This window comes from Dipodomys spectabilis, unplaced genomic scaffold, assembly GCF_019054845.1.
Source record: "Dipodomys spectabilis isolate Male_0828 unplaced genomic scaffold, ASM1905484v1 ptg000215l, whole genome shotgun sequence".
In the NCBI taxonomy this organism is placed as follows: Eukaryota; Metazoa; Chordata; class Mammalia; order Rodentia; family Heteromyidae; genus Dipodomys; species Dipodomys spectabilis.
The window spans coordinates 11,449,696-11,469,865 of record NW_024870892.1 but is presented as its reverse complement, the minus strand read 5'-3'; the positions used below and the strand labels follow the sequence as shown (position 1 = coordinate 11,469,865).

Below are 20,170 nucleotides of genomic sequence, written 5' to 3'. Positions count from 1 at the left end.
AATAATTTATTGGAGATAAGAGTCTTACAGATATTCCTGCTTGGGCTGGCTTTAAACCTCAGTCCTCAGATCTCAGCCTCCTGAGTAGCTAGGATTACTGGTGTGAGCCACCAATGCCCAGCCCTCTTAACTTTATCATTAACCAAAACACAGTGTTATACAGATTTCTGTAACAGCCTTGCATATCTAAGCTTTGTTTTCTTGGTGGTACTGGAATTGAACTCAATAACTCAATCTCATGCTTGCTGGGCAAGTGCTGTACCACTACGCCCTGCCTCCAGTCCTCTTTTGAACTAACTAGCTAGTTCTTTCTTCTTTTTTCTTTTTCTTTTCTTTTCTTTTTTTTTTGTCGGTTGTGGGGCTATAACTCTGGGCCTGGGCACTGTCCCTGAGCTCTTCAGCTCAAGGCCAACGTTCTAGCACTTGAGCCACAGCGCCACTTCCAGTTTTCTGGTGGTTAATTGGAGATATGAATCTCACAGACTTTTCTGCCTGGGCTGGCTTTGAACCACGATCCTCAGATCTCAGCCTCCTTTGTAGCTAGGATTACAGACGTGAGCTGCCGGCACCTGGCCAAACTGGCTATTTCTGAGAGAGGGTCTGGAGTCCTGCCTGGGTTGTGACATGTTTTAGGCTAGGATGACAGGTGCACACCACCCTGCTCAGCTTCTTCTACTGAGATGGGGTGTTGCATACCCTGCTGACCAGGCTGGCCTGGAACTCCAGTCTTCCTGATCTCAACCTCCCATGTAGCTAGGATGACAGTCCCAAACCACCTGCATCCAACTTGTAACGGAAACGTCTTACCTATGGAATAGCAAATTTCCATGTCCTATGCCCCAGGCCCACTCTGTCTTTATGACTGTTTTAGATTCCACATATTAGTGAGCTCATAAGCATGTGTTCATGAGTAGCTGTGTTCACTTACTGTAACAACTTCAAGATTCATCTCTCTTGTAGAACATGGCAGGATTTCCTTTATGAAGGCTAAATAATATTCTGTTGTGTGGACAGACTACATTTTCTTTATCCTTTGACTCCTGTGTGGGCATGTAGGTTTCCACACTGGCTGTTGTGTGCAATGCTGTGGTGGACATGGAAGTTGGAAAATGCACATTGAGACCTGAACAAGCCACACGATGGTTTCACCCTAGCTACTCAGGAGGCCGAGATCTGAGGATCACAGTTCAAAGCCAGCCCAGACAGGGAAATCTGTGAGCCCCCTACCTCCAGTTAACCACCAAAAAGCTAGAAGTAGAGGTGTGGCTTAAGTAGTGAAGTGCTAGCTTTTGAACAGAGAAGCTCAGGGACATACCCAGGTCCTGGGTTCAAGCCCTGGGACTGGCATAGGAAAAAATAACAAAAAACAAAACCTACCAAGGAACCACTACACACCATCAGGAATGCTATGATTACAGAAAAAAAGTCAAATGATAACAAAATGTAGAGACATTGGAAGTGGTATGCACTGCTGGTGGGAAATACAATGGCAGAGCACTTGCCAAGAACGTGCACAGCCCTGAAGACCATCCCAGCACTGGAAAACATCATTTAGAAAAGGAAAGAAAACTGGGCTGGAGGTGTGGCTTAGCAGTAGAGTACCTGCCTAGTAAGTGCCAGGCCCTGAGTTCAAAACACAGTAGAGCCAAGCACCTGAGGCTCAGGCCTGTTATCCTAGCTACTCAGGAGGCTGAGATCTGAGGATCACCGTTCAAACCCAGGCCAGGCAAGAAAGCTTGTGAGACTTATCTCCAATGAACCACTCAAACACCAGAAGTGGCACTGTGGCTCAAAGTGGTAGCATGCGAGCCTTGAGCAAAAAAACTCGGGACAGCACTCAGGCCCTGAGTTCAAGCCCCATGACTAACAAAGAAAAAAAAGGTCTGGGAAGGTGGCTCAGTGGTAGAGTGCTTGCCTCCCATCCATGAGGCCCTGGGTTTGATTCCTCAGTACCTCATAAGCAGAAAAACCCAGAAGTGGTGCTGTGGCTCAAGTGGTAGAGCGCTAGCCTTGAGCTGAAGAGCTGAGGGACAGTGCCCAGGCCCAGAGTTCAGGCCCCATGACTGATAAAAAAAAGGTGTGTGGGGGGAAGCCAGGTGCCTGTGGCTCACGCCTGTAATCCTAGCTACTCAGGAGGCTGAGATCTGAGGATCACAGTTCAGAGCCAGCCTGAGCAGGAAAATCTGTGAGACTTTTTTTTGGGGGTCCGTGGGGCTTGAATTCTGGGCCTGGGCACTGTCCCTCAGCTCTTCAGCTCAATGCTAGCGCTCTACCACTTGAGCCACAGTGCCACTTCCGGCTTTTTTCTTTTTGCTTATGTGGTGCTGAAGAATGGAACCCAGGGCCTCATGCATGCAAGGCAAGCGCTCTACAACTGAGCCACCTTCCCAGCCCCTGTGAGACTCTTATCTCCAATAAACTATTCAAAAAGCAAAAACTCTCAAGTAGTAGAGCGCTAACCTTGAACAGAAACAGGCTCAGGGATAGAACCCAGGCCCCAGGACTGATCAAAAAAAAAAAAAAAGAAAAGACCAAAATAAACTACAAAATGGCACAACCCCTATGGGAAACAACTCAGCAATTCATCAAAAAATGAACACGCAATGCCTACACAACCCAGTAGTCCCATTGGGAATGTAGTTACCATGAGAATTGCCCTCAAATGGAGCTAACTTGGATGTCCATCAGAAACAGGGGGATCTGGGGGCTCCTCAGCCCAGCCAGCCCTGCATCAAGAGCCAGTATTTCATCTGCTCACACCCCAGGCTTAAGATAGGCTGAAGCCCACTGTGAAGTCCAAGGGCTGATTGTCTCCACTTAGGCAGGTTGCCTTATTTGGACAAGATCCAGTCAGTTGGCTGCCTGTGATTGGTTGAAGCTTGGCTGCTTCTGATTGGCTTGACACTGACTGTTGTGTGTTATAAAGAGATACATGGACAAATTTGAGCTTGTTCATGCACTAAGCTAGGTTGTGGCATTCTGTAGCCGCTCTAGCTCCTCCCGCTGGAAGTTGCAGGGTTACACAATTGAAGAAATGTGGGGTTTGGTTTTGTGTTTGGAATGACCATCATGACTTTTGTTTTTGCTTTGTCTTTCTCAGATGAAAATGAACTGGCAGTGTTAACACGGGAGAGTAATTTGTTCTATGGGAATCTGGGATTCCTGTCTACTCCTGCAATCAAAGTAGGTACAAAGCAAAAGCACATCCAGACCCCCTTGGGAAGGAATAAGGACATATTCACCTACTGCCTGAAGCTGGATGTCACGTTATTTAGTCATAAAAATGGGCAGGGCTGGGAATGTGGCTTAGTGGTAGAGTGCTTGCCTATCAGACATGAAGCTGTGGGTTAGAATCCTCAATACCACATAAATAGAGAAGGCCAGAAGTGGCACTGTGGCTTAAGTGGTAGAGTGCTAGCTCTGAGCAAAAGAAGTTCAGGGACAGTACCCAAACAAACAACAAAAGGGCAGTAATCTGCCAGGCGCTGCTGGCTCAAGCCTGTAATCCTAGCTATTCAGAAGGCAGAGATCTGAAATCATGGTTTAAAAACAGACTAGCAAAACGGGAGCCAGTGGCTCACACCTGTAATCCTAGCTATTCAGGAGGCTGAGATCTGAGGATCGAGGTTCACAGCCAGCCCGGGCAGGAAAGACCATGAGATCGTATCTCCAAAAAAAAAACAGTAGAAGACTGGAAGTAGCGCTGTAGCTCAAGTGGTAGAGCGCTCACCTTGAGCTGAAGAGCTGAAGGACAGTGCGCAGGCCCAGAGTTCAAGCCCCACGACAGATAAAAAACAAAAAAAAAACAAAAACAAAAACAAAAGACTAGCAGAAAAGTCTGAGAGAACATAACCTCTAGTTATCCAGCAAAAATGCTGGACTGGAGGTATGGCTCAAGTAATAAGAGTGCCAGCTGAGCAAGCAAGTTGAACAAGTTTGCAAGGTCCTAAATTTAAGCCCTAGTACACACACACACACACACACACACACACACACACACACACACATACACACACACACACACACACACACACAGAATTAGACACAAAGAGATTAACTCCATTACCAAGTAGTATGACTGAGAGTGTAGCTTAATAGTGGAGAACTTGCCAAGCATGTCTGAGGCCCTGGATTTGATCCCTAGTAGCACATACTAATATATATATATATATATATATATATATATATATATATATATATATATATATACATAGAGAGAGAGAGAGAGAGAGAATTTTGCTGGGCATTGGTGGCTCACACCTGTCATCCTACTCAGGAGGCTGAGATCTGGAGATCATGGTTCAAACCCAGCCCTAGTAAGAAAGTCCATGAGACTCATCTCCAATAACCACCAGAAAACCAGAAGTGGTGCTGTGGCTCAAAGTGGTAGAGTGCTAGCCTTGAGGAAAAAAAAAAAAAATCTCAGGGACAGCGCCCAAACCCTGAATTCAAGCCCCAAGACTGACAAAAAAAAAAAAAATTATAGAATGAGTTACCTGGGCACTGTTGGTTTACGCCTGTAACCTAGCTACTCAGGAGGCAGAGATCTGAGGACTGCAGTTCAAAGCCAGCTGGGGCAGGAAAGTCCATGAGACTTTTATCTTTTATCGGAAATGGCGCTGTAGCTCAAGTGGTAAAGCGATGACCTTGAGCTGAAGAGCTGAGGGACGGTGCCCAGGCCCAGATTTCAAGCCCCACGAGACCAACAAACAAACAAAAAAGTAATAGAGTGAACTGATCTCAGAAGTTCTTCCATTCCCTCCCAGCTCGTAGACCAGTCCCTGTGGTCTCCGGAGGCAGCCTTGACATTCCATAGTTCAGGGATGCTGGAAATCCTGACCCCGGTTGTGGACACGGCATTCGCGGCTTTCGATTTCCAGAAGTGCTCTATGAACATGCAGGCCATTCTCATGGACCCCAACCTCCACATTGAGAAGTGCAAGGTAGGCGGCCCTGTGACCTTGTAGACACCTGCAGAGAAACCACCCAGCCTGCCCCAGGCCGCACCACTGGAAGCCCAGGGGGAGAAAGCGCTCCACTAGGACAGCCAAGCACCAGCCAAGGCACACCCTGTGCCCTCGGAAGCTGAGATTCACAGCTAGGTCTAGCAGCCCTGTCACCTGGGACCTTCCCCTGTGGTCTCCATGACCCTGATACCAGAAAGGAATTCACCCTTCCTTCCCTCCCAACTTCCTTCCATGTCGTTGGAACCAGGGCATTGCTCAGGTTGGGACATGCTTTGTGCCCGTGGGTTCATGCAGTAAATACTCAGACCCAGGATGATGGTGAGAGGAGGTGGCCCTTGTAAAAGTGGAAGGTGTTCAGATCCTGGGATGTCCATCTTGGAAGGGATCGCCACTTTTCTCTTCTCTCTCTTTATCTGGGGAGCCCCATGGGTTTGGTCCTTTTGTGCATGTGGTCAGGTCCTGTTCCATTCTCCCATGTTGAGATGCAGCCCAGAAGTCCTCATCCTCCTGCCACTAGAACCATGACCCAAACAAACCCCTTTATTTTATCAATCACTTGGCCTCCAGTACTTAATTATAGCAACGGAGGACAAGGCAAAATGTCAACCAATACAGCCGGTTACTGACAGCTCATACCTATAATCTTAGCCATTTAGGAGGCTCAGATGTGAGAATCATGGTTCAAAGCCAGCCTGGACAATAAAGTCCATGAGGCTCTTATCTCCAATTAACCACCAAAAAGCTGGAAGTGGAGCTCTGGCTCAAGTGGTAGAGAACCAACCTTGAGCAAAAAAAAAAAAAAAAAAAAAAGGCTCAGGGATAGTTCCTAGGCTCTGAATTCAAGCCCAGGACTGACAATTAAAAAAAAAAAAAAAAAGTGAAACAACCCTTTTAGTTCTGTAAGCAGTTGGTGATGGCTCCACACTAGCTTTCCTCCCTAAAGTTTTAGAGAGGGTTATTTGATTTAGCTCAAAATACCCACCAAGGCATCAGGATCCCTCTGATGCTAAACTAACTTAGTAAAGAGTAAAAAAAATTCTTGCCAGGCCTAAGGCTTTAACTCAGAGCCTGGGCACTGTCCCTGAGCTTCTTTTTGCTCAAGGCTAGCACTCTACCACCACTTGAGCCACAGCACCACTTCCGGCTTTTTCTGTGTATGTGGTACTGAGGAATCAAACCCAGGCCTTGGCAAGTAAGCCACTTTCCCAGTCCAAAAGATTGAAAAAAAAGAAAGAAAGAAAGAAAGAAAGAAAAGAAACATGGAAATGTGTATTGTGAATTTGGATCCACTGTTTTGCAAGTGATGGAAAATCCAAACCAGATGGTCCTGGTCCATTGTTGACCCACATAGCCAAAAAGTGTAAAGGAGATAAAGCTTCAGGTAGGGTTTGATCTACAAGCCAAGTCATGCCATGAGGGAGCCCCTTCCTCCTTCCTCCCACTCCACATCTCATGTGTCCTTGGTTTCACCTGGAGCTCTACCCAGATGCCTCTAGAAACCTCCAGATTCTCCCGCAGGACCCAGAAAACCATGAGGCACCTTTCAAATCATTGTACCACAAGGAGAGGAGCTCGTATGCCCCACCCCCCACCCCAACTCTGAGACAAACTGCCATGCCTGCTTTTCTCCCATGCCACTCAGTTTCCCTTATCTCTTCTTCTTCTTTTTTTTTCTTTTTTTGTCCGTCGTGGGGCTTGAACTCTGAGCTAGGGCCCTGTCCCTCTTCCCTGAGCTCTTCAGCTCAAGGCTAGGGCTCTGCTGCTTGAGCCATGGTGCTACTTCCAGTTTTCTAGTGTTTTATTGGAGATAAGAGTCTCATGGACTTTCCTGCCCAAGCTGGCTTTGAATCATGATCCTCAGATCTCAGCCTCCTGAGTAGCTAGGATGTGTGAGCCACTGCTGCCCACCACTTCTGGCTTTTTCTATTTATGTGGGGCTGAGGAATTAAATCCAGGGCCTTATGCATGCAAGGCAAGCACTTTACCACTGAGCCACCTTCCCAGCCCCTTGTTTTTGTTTTTGTTGTTTGCTGTGTGTATGGCGTGTGTTGTATGTGGTGTGTGTATGTGTGTGTGTGTGTGTGTGTGTGTGTGTGTGTGTGTGTGCTCAACAGTCCTGGACTTGAACTCAGGGCCTGGGCAATATTCCTTAGCTTTTTTGCTCAAGGCTGCCACTCTACCACTTGGACCACAGCCCCACTTCCAGCTTTTTGGTGATTAATTGGAAGTAAGAGTCTCATGGATGGGGCTGGGAAGGTGGCTCAGTGGTAGAGCGCTTGCCTTGCATGCATGAGGCCCTGGGTTTGATTCCCCAGCACCACCTAAGTAGAAAAAGCCGGAAGTAGTGCTGTAGCTCAAATGGTAGACTGCTAGCCTTGAGCTGAAGAGCTGAGGGACAGTGCCCAGGCCCAGAGTTAAGGCCCCATGACCAACAACAACAGCAACAAAAAAGAGTCTCATAGACTTTCCTAAGGAACAAGACTGAAAGGAAGTAAGGAAGAACTAAGGGACAATACCCAGTCCCTGAGTTCAAGTCCCAGTACTGCGCATGTGCCTGCATGCATGTGTGCATACTCAGAAGGAGAAGCAAAAGCACTCACAAAGCAGGCTTAAAGAAACCCCAGGCATGACTGCCTAGAGATTGAGGGGACACTATTCACAGGCAGGGTTCTTTGGGCCCAAGGCCTAGGTAGCTGAGCAGACAGGCCCCCACATTTCTAACCCTAGACCCCTGTATCACCTTTCCAAACTTGCTCATTGTCCCTGGGAGTGGGGCCTGGAGATGCCCCCTTCCTAAGCAGGCCTTGCTTCCTACCTAGATAGAGCTGCTGGAGGGCCAGTTTGATGAAGACCTTTACACCATCGATATGAAAAGCAGCCTGCTTCTGTCAGCCTTCTTCATTCCGCGGCCTGGCACGTCCCCCATTCCACTAGTGAGTGAGTCCCAGCACTCGGCCACAGTCTCAGCCGCTGCCTAACCCATCTCTGCACCTGGGACCCACCCTGCCTTCCTGCCACCCAGCCACCACCATGGTCTCCCAGGCTCTCAGGCCCTGCCTGCCTTTCTGCCAGCCTGGCCACCTCTGCATGCTGATGTGTGTGTGTGTGTGTGTGTGTGTGTGTGTGTGTGTGTGTGTGTGTGAATGTGAATATTGGGGCCTAGATGGATACTGTTCATGAGCTTTTTCTCTCCAAGCTGGCACTCTGCTACTTGAGCCACAGCACCACCTCTGGCTCTTTTAGTAGTTATTTGGAGATAGAAGTCTCACCAGCTTTTCTGCCCAGGCTGGCTTCAAACTGTGATCCTCAGATCTCCCCTTCCTGAGTAGCTGGGATTACAGGTGTGAGCCACTGTGGTAGCCACCTTCTCTCCCTTCTGTCTGAGCCTCCCCATGAATTCTTCTTCCTTCCCCACTGCCTCCTCCTCCTTGCCCTTGGTCCTAGTTATTGTCCTCTCTCTCCTCCTCTCTTCTCCTTCCTCCTCTTCTTCCACCTCCTCTTTCCCCTCCTCTTCCTCCTCCCCCTCTTCCCCCTTCTCCCTCTCCCTCCCCCCCTCCCCCTCCCCCTCCTCTCTCCTCCTCCTCCCCCTCCTCCTCCTTCCTCTCCCTCTTCCTTCTCCTCCTCCTCCTCCTCCTCCTCCTCCTCCTCCTCCTCCTCCTCCTCCTCCTCCTCCTCCTCCTCCTCCTCCTCCTCCTCCTTCCCCTCCACCTCATCCCCTTATTTTTTTACTTCATCCTGCTGGAAGGCAGAGCCCTGTGCATACCAGGCGAGCACTGAGCACGGAGCCCCTCCACCCCCAGCCCCGTGAGGATCTTCACGGCCAGCTGCATGTCTGAGAACCAGGCAAAATGGCCTTTGGGCCCTTGCGTCCCCGCGGGGACAGAGCCTGAACCGGACCACACGCGTGGGCTAGGTCTCCCGTCCTCCAGGCCCAGGAGCCGGGCTGCGGGGGCCAGGCCTGCCTGCCCTGGGTTCAGAAGCTGGTTCAGTGGATGGGGCTGGGGTCCCTGGCCGTGTGGCAGCCTGTCTCTCTCCGCACCCCCCCCCCACGAGCCTGCAGGTGATGGTGAGCAACCCCCACTCTCTGGGGCTGCATGCAACCATGAGTGAGTTCGGGAGCACTCTGGATGGGAACACCCAGTACAGGCTGGTGAGTGAGGGCAGCCCGCAGGCCCGGACCTGCCATGCCCGCGCCTGGGGAGGCCCTGCTGTCAGATGCCCCTCACCTCAGAGTTCCCGCCCTCAGTAACTCCAGCCCTCGGATAGCCCACTCCCCAGGAGGACCCGCCCCTTGAAGCCCCACCACTAGGAGTCCACACCCTCGGAGGCCCCGCCCAGCGAAGCCACGCCCTAGGAGGCCCGCCCCCTTGGGAGCACGCCCCTCGGAGGCCCTGCCCAGCGAAGCCACGCCCTAGGAGGCCCCGCCCCCTCAGAATTCCTGCCCCATGCAACTCCACCCCTGGGTGCCCCGCCCCTCGAGGCCCCACCACTGGGAGTCCACACACTCGGAGGCCCCGCCCCCAGGGAAGCCTGCCCTCAGAGGCCCCGCCCCCAGAGTCCACACCTTCCTCCTTGGCCCCGCCCCAACCACGGGGTCACTTGGGTCACACAGGGAACCCCACAAGGGTTGGGGGGGTAATTGGCCTCTGAGGAGGTCCACTTGGGGGCCCCTGCACCTTGACAGGGCTCTAGGAGCTAGGACGGGTCACAATTCGGCCGGACTGGGGGGTCTGCAGGACAAATGCTTTTGGTGTCCCTTGTCACAACACGGGGGAGTCAGGGGAGAGAGGCCTGAGGCCCCGGCTTACTGGGAGGTGTCATGTGAAAAGGGGGCATGGGGGGCTCCTCGGCGCTGTCCCCACCTGAGCCCACCCCACCCTGACGTCTAGCGGAGCCCTGTTCAGACACTTCGCTTCCCCCACCCCCATCCTGTTCCTCAGGACATTAAACTGGAGCAGCAGCAGCACTCGGGCAGGACGGACCCCAAGTTTACCTCCAGGTGAGCTGGGAGTAAAAAAAACCTACTCTGCCAATCACACTGCCTCCAGAAAATTAGAGGCAGAATTGCCATATAGGCAAGCCCCACCCTCAGGCACTGCAGGAAGGTCTCCACACACTGCGAGCTCTGTGCCCAGCATAGGGTGGCACAGCACAGCCCATCCAATCGTGCTGGGAATATCACTCAGCCATGAAAAGGGACATTTTAATAGTGCAATGCGGAGAGACGTGAGGACACGGTGCTTGGGCAAGGTGACAAAGCAGACACAGGCAGTGACACACACCACAGTAACCCCCCGCTGCAGCTCCCAGGACTTCTCAGATCCAGAGAAAGGAAATGCATGAGCGCCAACAGCTGGGAGGAGAAAGGAGGTAGAGTTGAATGGAGACAAAGCTTCAGTGTGGCAAGGTCTGCAGGTGGAGGGTGGGAAAGGCTACGGGCCACAGGACCACTTGATGTGGCTGAACTGGGTCCTGGGGCTTGAACTCAGGACGTGGGCGCTGTCCCTGATCTCTTTTACTCAAGGCTAGTGCTCTACCTCTTCAGCCACAGCTCCACTTCTGGCTTCTTTGGTTAAATGGAAATCAGAGTCTCACAGACTTTCCTACCCAGGCTGGCTTCAAAACATGATCCTCAGATCTCAGCCTCCTGTGTAGCTGGGATTACAGGTGTGAGCCACCAGCACCTGGCCACCATGTTCAATTGTAAGTCAGTATATCTTGCCACCATGGTAAGCAAGCAGGCAGCAAATGGCAGCACAGCTACTCAGCAAGGAGGGGAAGCAAAATGGAGGGAGGGAGGGGTTCCATCTGTTTCCAGCCCAGCTTTCCTGTGTGTAACACAGTACGAGGGGACCCCGGTTCAGAGTTCCCCCCCTGGATGGAGTCTGCCCTGGGAACTGCTCTCCTCTGACAGCAGGCTCCAGCTGTGCATGGCATGAACGATGGGGGTGCCAGCGAGTCCCCATTGCAAGAGATGATGACATTGGACCACCAAGGGCCCGCACCTGGAGGGTAGAGGGGAGACAGTACCTAGCAGGAGCCAGAGGAACCCCACAAGACCCCACACGTGGCGCTCAGGGTCACCGGGCTCTTCCTTGCAAAGCTAGGCAAGGATCAAACAGCAGGAGTATTCTTTTTATTTTTTTTTTCCTTTTTTTTTCTTTTTTCTGTTCCTGGTGCCTGAAGTCTGGGCCTGAGCCTTGTCCCTGAGCCTCTTTGTGTTCAAGGCTAGCGCTCCACCACTTGAGCCACAGCACCACTTCTGGCTTTATTTCCGAGTAGTTTATTGGAGAAGTGAGGCTCACGGCCTTTCCTGTTGGGGCTGGCTTTGAACCGTGACCCTAAGATCTCAGTCTCTTGAGAAGCTAAGATTACAAGCGTGAGACACTGGTGCCTGGCAGGAGTGTTCTTTTGTGGTGATGGTTATTGGCTTCATGTGTGTGTGTGTGTGTGTGTGTGTGTGTGTGTGTGTGCGCGCGCGCGCGCGCGCGCGCGCGACTGGGGTTTGAACTCGGGGCCTTGCTCTAGCTAGGCAGATGCTCTACCTCTTAAGCCAGGAGCTATTGCAGAGCCACGCCCCAGGGCGGAGCCACGCCCAGGCAGAGCCACGCCCCAGGGCGGAGCCACGCCCAGGCAGAGCCACGCCCCAGGGCGGAGCCACGCCTCTGCGTTGTTTTGCTTTGCTTTTTGCAGCTGAGTGAGTGCCACCACACAGATTGCTGAGATGAGGACTTCCCTGATAACTTTTCTCTTTCTCTTCCCCCTGCCCCCAAGTCTGTCCTCCCTCTACAATCCTTCAGATCCCTTCCTGCTGAAGGGCTTGGGACCATAGGTGTAAGCCACCACACCTGGCTTTTCCCAGGGACAACCCTCAGAGAGGGGGCTTGGAGTCAGGACAGCGCTCTCCTTCAGAGCAGTTGCCAGCAACCCCCGGGGTCATCTTTACCAAGTGTTCCATGGTCCTTGGGGAGGACCCCTCAGGGACAGAGATCACCATTGAACCAAGGGGACCGGCCCCGGTTCCATGCTGGCCCACCATTCAGTCAGGACCATGCCGCCTCCCCCAGCCAACATCACCAAGGCCACATTTGATGTCACCTGCGAGGCCTGCAGCTCCCCACGTCCCAGCTGTGGCCACAGCACAGAGCAAAGGGAAACTGGAAGTAATATGTCTTCAGGAAAAAAGAAAAAAGCAATAGGATCCGAGCGCCAGTGGCTCACGCCTGTAATCCTAGCTACTCAGGAGGCTGAGATCTGAGGATCACAGTTCAAAGCCAGTTGGGGCAGGAAAGTCTGTGAGACTCTTATCTCCAATAAAACTGGAAGTGGTGCTGTGGCTCAAGTGGTAGAGCGCTCGTCTTGAGCTGAAGAGCTCAGGGACAACGCCCAGGCCCAGAGTTCAAGCTCCAGGACCGACCAAAAAAAGAAAGAAAGAAAAGAAAAAAACACTAGGTGGCGCTGGCGACCCACTCCTGTAATCCTCAGCATTCAACCTCTGTTCAGAGCCTCAGCTCTGAGGATCACAGTTCAAAGCCAGCCTGGGCAGGTAAAATCTATGAATCTATTTCCAATTAACCTGCAAAAAGCTAGAAGTGGAGCTGTGCTTCAACTAGTAGAGCATTAGTCTTGAGTGAAAAAACACCTCAGGGACAGCACCCATGCCCTGAGTTCAAGCCTCAGGAGCAGCATGCACGTGCACACACACACACACACACACACACACACACACACACACTCCATCATAGCTCACTTATGAGCTGAGGTACAGCTCGTCATGGAGCTGGGATGTGGGAAGCCCTAGGCCCACAGAACCCCATACACATAGCAGAAGAGAGGGAAGAACGGGTGGAAAAGAGGGGAAGAAGGAAAAAAATACTCATAAATGGCCTCTCAAGTTTCCATTTAATATAGTTACTAGAAAATTGTATGTGTGAGGGCTGGGAATGTGGCTTAGTGGTAGAGTGCTTGCCTAACACGCATGAAGCACTGGGTTCAATTGCTCAATAAACCATAAACAGAAAAAGCCGGAAGTGGCAGTGTGGCTCAAGTGGTAGAGCACTAGCCTTGAGCACAGAGAGGCTCAGGGACGCTGTCCAGGCTCTGAGTTCAAGACCCAGGACCAGAAAAAAAGAGAGAGAAAGAGAAAGAAGAGTAAGAAAAGAAATATACTTGTTATGGATGGATGGTGGATGGATGGATGGATGATGGTGGATGGTGGGTGGAGGTTACCAGGTCTCACTGCACAGTGCTCACTCCTAACACAGACTCACACTGTCTTGCAGCATCAAGCGGCCCACCCTGTCTACCTTAACTGTGGACGTGGCCAACAAGGACATTTCCTGCGTGGACATGAAGCCACTGGTAGGCCCCAGGCCTTCTCTTACCACACATGCAGTGGAGTGTTGGGCCCCAAGGGCTGGCTTCAAGATCTACGTGAAAGTGACCTGGTCCTGGCCGGCCAGCATGAGCCCTAGAGCTGGCTGGCTCCCGTGCCTCGCCATCCACCAGGGGGTGCTATTCCTTACTGGTCACCCCAGAGCTCCTCAGGCTGGCTCAGTGAATGCCACTGCCCAGTGGCTAAAGTGGGCTGGGTAGGTGGGTTAGTGGTAAGAGTGCTTACCTCACATGCATGAAGCCCTGGGTTTGATTCCTCAGCACCACATATACAGAAAAGGCTGGAAGAGGCGCTGTGGCTCAAGCGGTAGAACACCAGCCTTGAGTGACACAGCTAAGGGACAGCACCCAGGCCCTGAGTTCAAGCCCCATGACTGAAGAAAAAATGGCTAAAATGCTAAACCTACCTTGCTTATGTTTTATCATATTTGAATTTTAGAAGGTCAATTTGATGTAGATTTCATCACGAATTCACAAATTAGGTATGAATCTTACTTCCTGCCCAACAATAGATATTTGTTTGTCTTATTATAAAATTTGATCCAAAATAAATAAATAAAATTATTCCCAGTTGGGCGCTGGTGGCTCAGGCCTATAATCCTAGCTATTCAGGAGGCTGAGATCTGAAGATCACAGTTCAAAGCCATCCTGGGCAGGAAAGCCCATAAGACTTTTATCTCCAGTGAACCAGCAGAAAACCAGAAGTGGTGCTGTGGTCCATAGTAGTAGAGTGTTAGCCTTGAGCAAAAAGTCTCAGGGACAGTGCCCAGACCCAGAGTTCAAGTCCCAGGACTGGCAAAAAAAAAAAAAAATGTTGGGCTGGGAATGTAGTTTAGTGGTAGAGTGCTTGCCTAGCATGCATGAAGCCCTGGGTTTGATTTCTCAGCACCACACACACAGAAAGAGCCAGAAGTGGCGCTGTGGCTCATGTGGTAGAGTGCTAGCCTTGAGCAAAAGAAGCTCAGGGACAGTGCCAGGCCCTGAGTTCAAACCCAGGACTGGCAAAAAAAAAAAAAAAAAGTTCCAGACTCCCAGGGTCCCCCCCCCCCTTTTTTTTTGGTTGTCCTGAGACTTGAACTTAGGATCTGGGCACTGTCCCTGAGGTTTTCTTGCTCCAGGCTAGCACTCTACCACTTGAGCCACAGTGCCACTTCTGGCTTTTTGGTGGTTAACCAGAGATAAGAGTTTCATGGACTTCCCTGCGCACAGTGGCTTCTAACCGTGCTCCTGCGATCTCAGCCTCCTGAGTAGCTAGGGTGACAGGTGGGTGCCGCCGGCCTGGGCTCCCAAGATGCTTTGGTGCTGCTCTGAGCAGCACGCCTCCGTCTACAGAGCGCAATGCCTGCAGCTACCAGGCGCATCCCCATGGCTCTGCTCCTCCCTTTCCATCTCTCCATGCTGCCCACCTGTCCCGCCCCCCCCCTTCCTGGGGTCCACAAAGGTTTGAACTGGGTTCTTCCAAGCTACCCTGTTCCCCAAGAAGCTGCTGGTTTGGTGATGTGGTAAGGTGGGGTTCAGGGTTCCCAGCACCGAGCCACGCCCGGCTTCTGCCAGGCCTATGGGAGCACGTTCTCCGTGGGTATCCCTGTGGTGGGCTGTGGAACCATATTGCCTGTCTGTCTGTCTGTCTGTCTGTCTGCAGTCGACACTCATCTCTGTGGGCTGTGACCTGAGGAAGAAGATCATGGTGCAGAAGTAAGTCGTGGAGGCCTGGGGGGGGGGAGTTGGGTGTGAACAGCTTACCACTGGTGACGCATGCTGGACAGGTGACGAATAATGTTAGATTGTCATTCTAGGGGTCCCACGTTTGCCTGATAACCCCTTAAATAGTTTACTGGAGACCCTGGGCTCACCCCAACGCTCAGGGCTGCCTCAGTTTCCCACCTGCGGCTTCTTTCTTCTGTTTGGCCCTGTCTTCCTCCATTTCATCTTCTAGTCCTTTGCTTATTTGTATTAAATTGGTGTGTGTGTATAGCTGTGTGCATTTGAGTGTGCACGTGTGTGCTGGTACTGGGGCTTGATCTCAGGACCTGGTTGCTCAAAGCTAGTGCTCTGCCACTTGAGACACAACTCAATTTCCAGCATTTTGCTGGTTAATTGGAGATAAGCTTCTCATGGACTTTCCTGTCCTGGCTAGCTAGCTTCTTTTTTTTTTTTTTTTTTTTTTTTGGGGTCCAGTCATGGGGCCTGAACTCTGGGCCTGGGCACTGTCCCTCAACTCTTCAGCTCAAGGCTAGCGCTCTACCACTTGAGCCATCAGCGCCACTTCCGGCTTTTTTCTTTTTGCATATGTGGTGCTGAGGAATCGAACCCAGGGCCTCTGGCATGCAAGGCAAGTGCTCTACCACTGAGCAACCTTCCCAGCCCTCCTGGCTAGCTAGCTTCTAACCTTGATCCTCAGATCTCAGGCTGAGTCGCTGTGATTACAGGGGTGAGCCTCTGGTGCCTTGCCAGGAGTTTGAATCCCTTGCTAAAAAAAAAAAAAAAAAAAATCTGAAGGGGGCTGTTTGCTTCCTGTATCCACATACCCCAGAAAGTGCAGGCTGAGAAGGCTGGAACCTGGCCTCTGCAGGCCCCAGTGTGTGTGTGGAGTGGGGGGGGGGGGGGGGGGAGGAAGGACACTGCACGCTCAAGGAAGCTGTGACTCACCGAGGTGAGAATATTTTACACGGGGGGCATTCCAGCCTCCTCAAATTGGGTCTCCCCAACACTCCCACCTCAGTTAGTTGCTGTTACACTTTACCACCTGAAGAGTTCAAAGATACCCCTAGAGGCCAGGTGCTGGTGGCTCACACCTGTCATCCCAGCTACTCAGGAGGCTGAGATCTGAGGATCGCAGTTCAAAGCCAGCCGGGGCAGGAAAATCCATGAGACTCTTACCTCCAATAAACCACCAAAAAACTGGAAGTGGCGCTGTGGCTCACGTGGTAGAATGCTCACCTTGAGCTGAAGAGCTGAGGGACAACGTTCAGAGTTCAAGCCCCGTGATCGACAAAAACAAAAAAGATACCTCACTCCCCGTGTTCATGGAGGCCCCAAGAACCCCCACCCCACCCCCAACCCCGGGCCAAGAGAGGGTACGGGACACCCGCCCACCTCACCACTGTCACCTGGGAGGCACTCAGGGCGGGGACATGGCGGCTGGGGGGGGGGGGAAGGGGGGAGCAGTAGGCCATGAAAAAACGGTGCAAACAAAGCACAATGTTGCAGCTGCCACCCTGGCACCTGGCACCCAGGACATGGAGCTGGAGGCCAAGGATCAGGAAGGCCAACTTGGGCCACACTCCAAAACCCTGTATCAAACACATAAAACTTATCAACTTGGGTTCTTCACTGGAAACAAAAGTATCAAATCAATGGACTGATGGAAGGAGTTATCAGTGCAGGAAGCCAGGCCTGCTGCAAGCACGCAACTAATCAAAATGAAAAGTAGATTCCAGCCAGATGCCCCGTGGCTCACGCCTGTCAGCCTAGCTATTCAACAAGCTCAGATCTGAGGATCGAGGTTCAAAGCCAGCCTGGGCAGGAAAGGCCTTAAGACTCTTATCTCCAATGACCCACCAGAAAACTGGAAGTGGTGCTGTGGCTCAAAGTGGTAGAGCGCTAGCCTTGAGCTGAAGAGCTGAGAGCCAGTGCCGAGGCCCCAAGTTCAAACCTCATAGCCAAAACACAAACCAACAAACAAAATATTCCAGGAGTGAAGGTATAGCTTAAGTGGTAGATCGCCAGCCTTAACCAAAAAAAAAAGTTGAGCAAGAGTATGAGAACCTGAGCTCAAGCCCCAGCACAGGCACAAAATAAATAGGAAGAAAGCTGGGAGCCGGTGGCTCACACTTGTAATCCTAGCTACTCAGGAGGCTGAGATCTGAAGATCACGGTTCAAAGCCAGCCTGGGCCTGGACGCTGTCCCTCAGCTCTTTAGCTCAAGGCCAGCGCTCTACCACTTGAGCCACAGAGCCATTTCCGGTTTTCTAGTGGTTTATTGGAGATAGGAGTCTCATGGATTTTCCCGCCCGGGCTGGCTTTGAACCGAGATCCTCAGATCTCAGCCTCCTGAGTAGCTAGGATTACAGGCGTGAGCCACCAGCGCCCAGCTCTGTGAGACTCTTATCTCCAATAAACCACCAGAACACCAGAAGTGGCGCTGTGGGTCAAGCAGTAGAGTGCCTTGAGCTGAAGAGCTCAGGGACAGCATCCAGGCCCATTTAAAAAAAAAAAGGAAGACTGGGAATCCTGTACTGGCAGTGTATAGAGCTAGAACCCCCCTCCCCTCCCCTCCCCTCCCCTCCCCTCCCCTCCCCTCCCCTCCCCTCCCCTCTGTGTTCTCTCCCCTTCCCTCCCAAAGCAGCTGGGCGGCCCGGGGTCCCCACCCTCCTCCCCTCCAGCTCCACATGTCCATTCCTCACGGGGCCAGGCCGCTCCTCACTCTTCTTTCTTTCAGCAAAATCTCTGCCTGCTCCAAGGGCATCCTAAACGCAGTGGAACTGCAGAAGAACTACACCTACGTCGTGGAAAAGTGAGCCGGCGCTCTCCCCCAGGCCCCCTCCCTCCCACCGGCCTCCGCCCCAGCCCAGTGCTCCCATTTGCCCCGGGAGGATGTGAGGGGGTAGGATGGCAGGACGGCTGTGCTCACCGAGCATCTGCCCTGAGTGGGGATGAGGTAGGGATGGGCTCTGCGGTGCATGCCTGTGGTCCCAGCCACCGGGAGGTGCAGGCAGGAAGATCTGGAGTTCTGGGGCAGCCTGGCATGTGCAGCACAGGGAAGCCCCTGCCACCCCAGCCCCCCGCCTTGTGCCTAGTCTGGAGGAGGGTCTACATTGACCTAGCCTGCTGCTGCTGCTGCTGCAGGTGCAGGCTGTGTGTGTGTGTGTGTGTGTGTGTGTGTGTGTGTGTGTGTCCTGGCCTTGAACTCAGGGCCTGGGTGCTGTCCCTGGACTTTTTCACTCAAGGCTAGCACTCTACCACTTAGGCCACAGCTCCACTTCTGGCTTTTTCTGGTGGTTGATTCATTTGATATTATGCGTCTCACAGACTTTCCTGTGTGGGCTGGCTTCAAACAGATCCTCAGATCTCAGCCTCCTCAGTAGCTAGGATGACAGCCATCAGCACCTGGCTATATATGTGTTTGTGAGTTTGATTATTTTTTTGTGGTATTGGGGTTTGAACTCAGCACCTCACCTCTGCCAGGCACAGGTTCTGCTGCGTGGGCCATGCCCTCAGCTATGTAAGTGTTTTGTGTTTGTTTGCTTCTTTGAGTGAGAATAACATTGAAATCCATGAGCCTGGTGCTGGTGGCTCACACCTGTCATCCTAGCTACTCAGGAGGCTGAGATCTGAGGATCGCGGTTCAATGCCAACCCGGGCAGGAAAAGTCCGTGAGACTCTTATCACCAATAAACCACCAGAAAACCAGAAGCAGCGCTGTGGCTCAAATGGTAGAGCACTAGCCTTGAACTGAAGAGCTCAGGGACGGCACCCAGACCCAGTCCAAATCCACGGACTCTGAGTTAAGCCAGTTTCCCACCATACTGTGAGTGGGCATGTCCCATCAGTTGCTGGCCAGAATAGAACGAACACTGGCCTGCCCTCTCCTGCCCAGGGTGCCCTGGGCTCTGCTGGGCCTGTGCAGTTGAAGCCATTCCCATCTCTTGTCTGTCTGTCCTTACATCTACAGTCATCCCTTAGTATCCTAGAGGAATTCATTCCAGGGTTCGTGGTTCCAGGTCCCTCACCAGACAGAAAAACTGCGGGTTGCGCGGGTCCCTCAGACATGCCGGCAGGGTGGTGTCCAGCCGCAGGCCTGATAAGTCGGTGCATGTCCCCGGATGTGTGCAGACCGGGCCCCAGGACTCAGACCACATTCTGCCTCCCTGCAGAGTGCTGGTGCATCACAGCTGCTCACCACAGCTACGCCCTGCGCGTCCCCGCCTGACCCACAGCAGGTCTCGAGGAGGGAGCCTGGGGATGGTGGTTAGTGAAGAAAAAAAGCCAGGAGCTGGTGGCTCACACCGGTAATCCCAGCTCCTCAGGAGGCTGAGATCTGAAGATCCCAGTTCAAAACCAGCCCAAGCAAGAAAGTCTGTGAGGCTCTCAATTCCAATTAACCATCCAAAAGAAAAAAAAAGAAAAGAAAAGAAGTGGCGCTGTGGCTCACGTGGTAGAGTGCTAGCCTTGAGTGGAAAAGCTCAGGGACAGCGCCCTGAGTTCCAACCCCAGGACTGGCACCAAAAATAAAACACTTCACAGGCTGGGCACTGGTGGCTCACGCCTGTAATCCTACTCAGGAATAGCTACTCAGGAAACTGAGATCTGAGGTTCACAGCTGCAAACCAGCCTGGGCAGAAAAGTCTGTAAGACACCAATAAATTTATCAGAAAAAGCTGGATTGGTGCTGTGGCTCAGGTGGTAGAATGCTAGTCTTGAACAATGAGAGGCTCAGAGCCAGTGCCCAGGCCCTGAGTTCAAGCCCCAGGATCAACAAACAACAACAACAATAATAATAAAAGCTGGGCACTGGTGGCTCACACCTGTAATCCTAGCTACTCAGGAGGCTGAGATCTAAGGATTGCAGTTCAAAGCCAGCCTGGGCAGGAAAGTCTGTGAAACTCTTATCCCCAATAACCACCAGAAAACTGGAAGTGGTGCTGTGGCTCAAGTGGTAGAGCACTCACCTTGAGCTGAAGAGCTCAAGGACAGCGCTCAGGCCCAGAGTTGAAGCCCCACAACTGACAAAAATAAAAACACAGAAACATCTAAAGCACATTGGAGCAAATGCCCAGGTACCATGGTCTAGCCAGCCAGACCCCACA

General features: G+C 52.0%; 1 protein-coding gene across 1 annotated transcript in view; it reads left to right on the top strand.

The window, feature by feature from the left end:
• Positions 1-20,170, top strand: part of Catsperd (cation channel sperm associated auxiliary subunit delta) — a 42,785-nt gene that overhangs the window by 18,471 nt on the left and 4,144 nt on the right. Inside the window, exons 11-18 of the mRNA XM_042697027.1 lie at positions 3,101-3,183; positions 4,767-4,943; positions 7,787-7,900; positions 9,028-9,117; positions 9,908-9,966; positions 13,250-13,328; positions 15,004-15,056; positions 17,803-17,877. Coding sequence (XP_042552961.1) covers positions 3,101-3,183; positions 4,767-4,943; positions 7,787-7,900; positions 9,028-9,117; positions 9,908-9,966; positions 13,250-13,328; positions 15,004-15,056; positions 17,803-17,877 — 730 coding nt within the window. The remainder of the gene's footprint in view (positions 1-3,100; positions 3,184-4,766; positions 4,944-7,786; positions 7,901-9,027; positions 9,118-9,907; positions 9,967-13,249; positions 13,329-15,003; positions 15,057-17,802; positions 17,878-20,170) is intronic.